This window comes from Cyprinodon variegatus, unplaced genomic scaffold (genome assembly GCF_000732505.1).
Source record: "Cyprinodon variegatus isolate N-32 unplaced genomic scaffold, C_variegatus-1.0 Scaffold38, whole genome shotgun sequence".
Taxonomy (NCBI): domain Eukaryota; kingdom Metazoa; phylum Chordata; class Actinopteri; order Cyprinodontiformes; family Cyprinodontidae; genus Cyprinodon; species Cyprinodon variegatus.
This window is the reverse complement of record NW_015150491.1, coordinates 1,497,005-1,505,205: the sequence shown is the minus strand read 5'-3', so window position 1 is coordinate 1,505,205 and position 8,201 is coordinate 1,497,005. Positions and strand designations below refer to the sequence as shown.

Below are 8,201 nucleotides of genomic sequence, written 5' to 3'. Positions count from 1 at the left end.
TATATATAATTTGAACAATACACATAAGAAATAGCCTTCAAAAACAAATGGAGCTTCAACTGTCTTTACTTTTGTTATTTTAGTTCTTTCCAGTAAGTCTTTAGTCTCAATTTGAGCAGCAACAACCACGTTTCCATTGTATAATGACATCTAGAAGGTTGAAGTCTGTGTTGGACAGACCACAGAAACCTGTAGTCAAGGGAGACAGGCAATGGCTTCTTCCTCCTTTCAACCATTACCACCTTAAAATAAAATAAAAAATTAGACCAATAATGGTCTTGAATGTTTTCATTCAATCTGTGTGTGTAACTTTATATTTGGTCTGATGAAATTTTGTATTCTTTATGTAAAACTTCAACATCTATTTTGGTTTGGTCCTTACTGCAGTAGGTTTTCAGTATGGATTGGTTTTCACTGCATTGTTGCAACCACTGCAGTTTTTTTCTGCAGTGGTTGCAACAAGGAATTTGCGTGCTCCTTGTAACTTTACGACAGATAGAAACACATAAAAATTTAGTAAGGGATTTCAGAAAAGGGACGCAAGGAATTTTCACGAGCCATGCGATGGAAAGGTGTGTTTACCCCCTGACATAGATGTCAGACATCTTCTCTCCTGTCAAGAAAGCATCGTCCTCTAGAATTACGTCATCAGTGTTCCAAATAATAACACGAAGCTCAAAACTAGATAGAGTTTTAACCGGAGAGGAGAGAAAGGACGACAGACAGGAGACACACCACAAACACAGAGAGGTGACACAAACACGCACACACAAAAGAAATAAAAAGAAAAGAAAAACAAAAAATGGTTAACAGTAAAAAACACATACAGCTCACACCCATGGGACGAGGCTCGGCTGCCTTGTCCCGCCATACCTACCCCCGGACAAATATGTCACTGGACTTTTCCCCAGTGAAGTAATCATCGTCTTCCAGTATTACTTCATCAGTATTCCAAATTATCACCCTGAGCTCATATCTAGTAAGAGGAGGAACACATACATATGTAGTTGCACTTTTAAGATTAACATTTAAACTACATTAAACGCTACATAAAAACTAGTAAAAAATGGACTCACCATAATCTAAGCTGGAATATCAGGCTGTTAAATACCTGAATAAATCTCCATTTGACTTAATGCTTATTAATGCATAAGTAGAAATTTAAAAACTCAAGGTAAAAGTTGTTTTTTGTCCTTATCTTTGCCTACCTCTTTGGTTTCCGTGGTGATATGTCAATTGCAGGTCCGGGAGCAGCCTTATCCATTGGAAACATGTCCACCCACATCTCAATGCGACCCTTTTATAAATCCAGAGGATCAGTTATGATCAAAATTCTCATTCACTGCTCTTGACCAATCGACTAAAGTTCTACCTGTTCGATCCCTGGCTTGTCTGGGTTAAGAAGGGGCCTGGTCTCCACATGTTCAGGAACGAGCTTGCAGCCAACACGAGGAATTTCCTCCCAGTGATTCAACACGATCAGGGCTAAATGCTCCTCTGTCTGCTTCTTCAGACCTGAGGGATCATTCCAAATTTAAAACAGAAACTGACATGGGAAAAGGCTAATTTAACACAATTTTCAAACATTTCATCAGATAATATTTTGTGTAAAAAAAATCATAGAAGCACTTTAATTGGTTACAGTTTTAGAAAAAAGTGGAGACTACCATTTTCATCCTCTATTTCTGTTGGTCCAGTAAAAATTCGATTTGCCACTTTGACTTTGCCTCCTGGTCCATAATGAGGTCCATCAACCTTCCCTTCCTTGCAAAGCCTTGCTAGGATCTGGCTGGGTTTCATAGGGTCCCGCCAGATGTTGTATCCATGCCTAAAATCAACAGATATCTTAGATATATTTAGGCTGTAATTTGTACATCTTTAAATGTAAAGGAGATGCAAAGAAAGATGCAAATTGAAATCAGTATTCCGGAATTGTGGAGCAACATTTCTAACCTCCTGTTACTGTTACCTGTGCTGCAGCACTAACCATAAGCTGTGCTTTTGAATTTGAGCTTAGCATAAATTATTCTCTTTTTTAAATTTCTTGCTCGCACATTTTGTTTTTTGGTTGTTCTGACCCTCTGAGACCGCATTTCCAGCACAGCCATCCAGACAGCCCAACATTTACTATGCCAATAAATACTAGACATAACATATATCTTATTTTTGCAGAGAATACAAAATTGGAAATCACATTTGACCCGGAAACTGATTTTTAAATCTCAAAGATCAACGGCTAAACAATAACTAAATGGAAAAAGAAATCTATAACAACGTGATGGGGAGTGACGGCTTAGTTGAGGAGTGGTGGCCTAGTGGGTAGGGGATTGTGCTTGAAATCCAGAGGTTCTGAGTTGACTGCCACTCTGGGTCCCTGAGCAAGGGCCCTTTAACTCCAACACTGTTTCCTGGGCGCCGCACAATGGTAGCCCACTGCTCCCCCTCTGCTCCCCCAGGGGATGGGTTAAATGCAGAGAGTTAATTTTGTTGCTCTGTACTTGTGACAGTGTAATAACATTAAAAGCTGGCAAACTCAGAAACAAAGCTACTGTGGTAAGAGGGTTTTTGATCCCCAAACTCCTGGCTGAAAGTCATGCGTGCTGGCTAGTCAGCCAAAGGCATATCCCCTTGGTCATGTAGACAAGGCGGATCATCAGTCGGAGGCATAGTGACTGGACCGCACACTTTCACAATACTCACACAGAGTAGCTTGACGCAATGCCACAGGTTGCTCTGTACTTGCTGTAGAACCGATTCTCAAGGTCGATCTTTGTCTCCCCAATGAGGTCGTCTGTGCCAACCAAATCCCAGTCATAAACAGAGACCGTTAACATTGACTCCATAGGGAAGGTGGCCTCAATGTCAAAGGATCTGAACATGGAGAAACAGATATTTCAACATGTGTCAGATTTAGATATGTTCAACAAACTACTGCATTAAAATAAGGGATCTAATTTCAAATTTCACCATATTTCACTTCAAACTTCTAAATTAAGTAACTATGATCAGCTATCATCAACTTTTTGCCAACTCACTTCCCAAACACAGGGTTTAGCTGCTTAGAGATGTAGTTCTCTTTGTCTTTGATTTCTGACTTGCCCAGCTTAATGACAATGTATGGATCGGCCTTTCCATTGATATCAGCAGGATGTAGGTCTGTTGCCTAACAAGAAGGTAAGAAGAATATTTAGATAAACTATAGATGATAGATTAGATAGAACTATTACATTATTTCAAACATTAAGAATTTCACCTACCCTGACCACATAGATACGAACAAGAACGCGGATGGGATCATTATGAGGAATGCTCTGGAACATCCCCATATTGGGATCATACCCTGCTTCTCTTGTGATCTCCTGAGAGAGGGGTACTTTGTACATACATAAGGAGCCCTGGATTGCAGAAAGATGGAGAAAAAAAATGGATGTAAGGAATATTTTCTGAGCCAAAGACATTTTCACTGAAAGAGGCGGTGAATTAAACATTTTCTCTATATCTTGCTCTGCTTAAAGGCAGTCTACAATCCTTCAAGAATTTTGCTTAATCTCCTCTGTTGACTGGTTAGATTACTGCCTATTTAATGTCAAACCTTTAGTTTGGTCATAACAGCAATAGTACCTGAGTGGGCTATGCCGCAGTTGTGTTCCTACCTTGAATCTGCCCACAATCCTGTCATCATCCAGGGCGTGTTCGTCATCATCTCCGGCTTTTCCTCTGTATAAGTTGAAAGTGTGAAGCCAGTCCTCAAAGTTTGCATACTCACTCTCCAGCTCTTTGTTGTACACCTGCATAGGAGAGCCCATAAAGATTCAAACGTACATGAATATATAGCCGTTTGCTGGTTAGCTGCCTGTCAAACTCACCATCATTTCTTCCACTCTTGTTTTAGGAGGCCGTTTCTCAGAGGCGTCCGCAGCATGACTTTTCTTTTTGTCCTTGGAGATCTTCTTGTCCTTGAACCTTTCTTTCATCCTGGAGCCTTTTAGATGGAGCTCATCAGGTCTGATATCTGCCCAGAGGGGAATTAGAAAAGGCTATTATAGTTGGAGGGCAGATGGGGGAAATCTCTGACATCCTGAGGGTATGAGAAAGATTTCATTTTGTTAGTCATATACTGCTGAGGTTTCAAAATGTTCAATAAAACACATCTAACCGGTACATTTTGGGCAAAAAGTAGATAAGATTTGTGTGTTTAATTTGAGGGTTTTAAACAATGTTACAAAAAGTAATATGTAGATATAAAACACAACTTAATAAATATCTGCATGTGAATGATTATGAGTCATAATCGGGTTTAATCATCTCATTACTTCCATCCACCTTCCCCTCTGTGAGACAGTTATGAAGACAATTGAATGTAAAACATTTAGTGTTAGAGCCAGTTGGGATTTTTATTTTGAGAGCAGGTTTTACTAAAATGGTGAATACGGATCACATGCTCTGACAAAAAACGGGTAAAAATTGTTAGAAAGAGGGCTGTTCTTCCATAGTGTTCCTGCAGGAGTGACCCTAATACATTTTTAAATGAAAAACCAGAGAAACTTTCAAACTTAATATTAAGATTAAAGTTATGAAAGTTCTTTTTTTATTGTACTTGCTGCATTCTATCACTGCAGGTCTTCAAGGGAAACTGACCAGTCCCTGACCTAACTTACAACCTTCTACGAAAATAATAAAGTCATACAATCAATCTGATATCTAATCCCATGAAAAACACCTTCCTTGAAGTGATTCATTCAATACCCTGTTGCCTTGTGGTTAAATTTGTTTTATTCTTGTTTAATCTATTGATTGATTGATTAACTGATTTCACTGATCTCACAATGGGGAAGCTCAAATAGTCAAAAATGGGTCTAAAACATAGAGAAACAGGTTACTGCATAGGGTATTAAATAGTAAATGCACATTATACTTTGCACAAGTTATTGCTGTTGTAGTGTTGCATTGCAGAAGTACAATCTCATTGTCTGTTCTTACATCTTATCCTTCTTTATTGACTTAACAACAGCATTAGGAGTAATGCTCTTAACTAATAACAGCATTCGTAAATGTATTATCTTTTCAGTAGCTGAAAAATGGAGTTTTGGTCTTTTGTTTTACTGTTTCGTATCGGATTTTACTCTAGTTATTTGTAACGTAGTTTATGTGTTTATCACCTATGTTATACATATTTGTTCACAGCTTTGGTCAGTTGTGATCTCATTTTTGTCTGTAATGCAGGCAAAGAGCAGGTGTTATCAGATAAAGGCATATGTGATCCAGCTTGGCTACGGTGGGCAGGTGCATATAATGCAAACAAAACATAGAGACAAACAACAAGAGGGACTCAAGGCCATGCACTTCATTAATGCAAGGCATGGCTTCTGAATGCACTAATGAATTTGCACACATGCACATATCAGTCGATAACAAAAGAAAAAACAAAACAAATGTGAGCTGGTCAATTTATTGGTCTGTCTCTAATCAATGCCTGGTAAAAGTTTTATTCCATTAATATTTTCTTGTAATGTAACAAAACAACCAAAAAGTGAAATGAATCAAGATTTTATATGAAAGAGAGAAACAAGAAGTGTGAGAAAAATGTATATGAAATCCCCTTAAAATTAGAGTCCACCTATTCTTTGGGTAATATAGTTGCAATGTAAATACAGTGTGTGTCACTGAGAGGTTTGTTTGTGAATATTATTGGACAAACACCATCATGAAGACCAAGGAACACAGGCAGGTCAGGTATAAGGTAGTTTGGCAGCTTATAGTAGGATTAGTCCATAAATCAATATCCAAAGCAATGGAATCTCATAAATTATCGTTTAATCCATAAATCAATAGCACAACTATAAAACCTACCAAAAGTGCACTTGAACAATGAGAAAGGAGAGCATTGGTCAGAGAAACAGAAAACAGGCTCATGGTTATGCCAGAGGAGGTACAGAGATCTACAGCTGGGGTAGGAAAATGTAAACACAATTATGCCCCATAAATCGAGCACTTATGAAACGTTGTTGAGATGTTTTTTGGCAGACACGATTCATGCTATGTGACACGGACAGTGCACAACATCATGATCACACCATCTCCATAGTGAAACATAATGGTAGCAACATGCAAAGTGATGCTATTTTATCCAGGGAGGCTGGTCAGCATTTATGTGGACATGGACGGAGTAAACTAAAGGGCAATCATGGAGAAAAAGCTGTTAGAGGTTGCAAAAAATGTTACACTGGGGTCAAGGTTCACCATCCAGTGGGACTATACATATAAGAGGAGGATATAAAGATATAACCTTCATAACAATGGAGCTCTCTAGAGAAATAAAGATTAAAATGTTAAAATGGGGGCTGGGAAATAAATTAATATCTATATATACAGTGCAAGAGACGCCTGATCAGTGTGTTAAATAGGATTCAGCAATTTTACTGAACTCTGATCCAGAGCTGGAGGATATAAGTAAAGAAAAGGATTTCACCTCTCTACCTGTTAGGGTAAAAAAAAAGAGCTGTTAGTAGGGCTGACTTTTATTGTAAAGTTAGGTTTAAATAAAGTTAGGGTTACAGCTTTTTCCCCTTAACCTTATTTCTACAACATAAAAAAATAAATTTTCAGCCATATGTTATTGGATACAGTCAATTTTTATATCTAAATATAAGTAGGAATCCATTGGAAGATTTGAAATGTCCCAGTTAAAGTAAAATATGCAGAGGTTTACATCTGTAATGTGGCAAAATCTGTGATATGAGGGGGTATGAATAGTTTTCCAAAACATCAGCAATCAGTGATAGATAAATAAAATCAATTTAACTGTTATAAATAAAATAAAAAACAGAAAATGTAAAAGTTATATACCTGCTCCCTCAGCTGCTATCTCAAGGTCTTCTCTGTCCTCTGCGTCTGTCTGAGCTGCTTCCTGGGATCTTAGGTTCTAATAGAGAAAACACAGAACAAGATTAACTTAAGCCTAAAAAAAAGAGTGAACAGTGGAAAAGAGCGGAATATACAACCTCCTTCAGCGTCTCAATGGAAGCAAAATATTTGGACCACCAGTCCAGCACTCTTTCATCTGTCTCTTCCTCCTCCTCCAATCCTCCCTTCTTCTTCTTTTTCTTCTTCCTTTTTTCTTTATCGCTCTCTTCTTCACTCTTAAAAAAGTAACAGAAAATAAACTCTTTTTACACTTTAGGTGGATTTTAGTCAATGTTCTGTACTGGTTTATGACATTGAGCTCATTAGCCGCTAAATGGAGTTACTCACCATGTCAACTTTTACAACAGCATCAGACATCTGGGCATTACATAAAACAGCACAAGGGTTAATACACAATGGGTGGTGAAGGAATGAGCAGCACAAATGCAACAACAGGTACAAAGCAGAGGACAAAATGCGAGGGAAATACTTCTGGGATCTAGAGAAGCATATAAACACAACATAAATATCAATACAGAAACTTGTCAGAAAAAGGAATGAAATGCTTACAGCATCCAACTTGACAACTGTGTCCATCTTTCGGATAGGAGGCTCTGCTTCGAGGTTGAGGGCGATGTCACCTGCGGGGCGAGACAGGGTGCGGGAAGAAAGGCTGGGTGAGGAGCGAGCGTGGGAGCAGCCATTGGTTAGAACCATGTAGCCATTCATTAGCTTAGCTGGAAGGCAGCCGATGATGAAAGACAGCAGCAGCAGTGGGCAGTAGGAAAGGACAACACAGGAGGGAGCAAGAGGAGCAAGATAAGAAAAGAAAAGCAGAATATCCGCATGAGGAATGTTAAGGAAAGAGTGTAAGCAGAAAATGTCATTACAAAATAAAATGTATTCTTTCAATCAATCAAATAAGTGATTACTGCATGTTTTGACTCTTCACAACTACTAATCCGTCAGCCTCTGAGTACCTGCAGAGGCCCAATTGCTGCAGCTTTTATCTGGAGGACTGTAGATAAAGCGTCTCAGGGTGGAAACAGCATGGGACCCCACTAGGATGTAGCGTCCAAATGCTCTGCAGTCCACAACCCGAATATTAAGAGGAGGATGGAGCAGCTCGTTTTCTGGCAAGTCCTGGGTAAAAAAAGATGTTAATCCATGTGAATGAATAAACATGACTAAATACTATTAAAAGGAACAAATGTTAGTATTTAAAACAATACAACCAAAAAGAGACAGGGCAAAACTAACAATGTAAGAAAATATTTCTAGAAACACACTCTAATACA

General features: G+C 38.5%; 1 protein-coding gene across 1 annotated transcript in view; it reads right to left on the bottom strand.

Moving 5' to 3' along the window:
* LOC107081396 (otoferlin-like) overlaps nt 1-8,201 on the bottom strand; it is a 101,025-nt gene that overhangs the window by 12,800 nt on the left and 80,024 nt on the right. Inside the window, exons 28-41 of the mRNA XM_015369583.1 lie at nt 7,884-8,046; nt 7,474-7,640; nt 7,252-7,281; nt 7,002-7,139; nt 6,847-6,922; nt 3,867-4,012; nt 3,654-3,788; nt 3,258-3,395; nt 3,036-3,163; nt 2,701-2,871; nt 1,668-1,828; nt 1,373-1,515; nt 1,209-1,297; nt 878-976 (exon numbers count right to left, since the gene is read on the bottom strand). Coding sequence (XP_015225069.1) covers nt 878-976; nt 1,209-1,297; nt 1,373-1,515; nt 1,668-1,828; nt 2,701-2,871; nt 3,036-3,163; nt 3,258-3,395; nt 3,654-3,788; nt 3,867-4,012; nt 6,847-6,922; nt 7,002-7,139; nt 7,252-7,281; nt 7,474-7,640; nt 7,884-8,046 — 1,784 coding nt within the window. The remainder of the gene's footprint in view (nt 1-877; nt 977-1,208; nt 1,298-1,372; nt 1,516-1,667; nt 1,829-2,700; nt 2,872-3,035; nt 3,164-3,257; nt 3,396-3,653; nt 3,789-3,866; nt 4,013-6,846; nt 6,923-7,001; nt 7,140-7,251; nt 7,282-7,473; nt 7,641-7,883; nt 8,047-8,201) is intronic.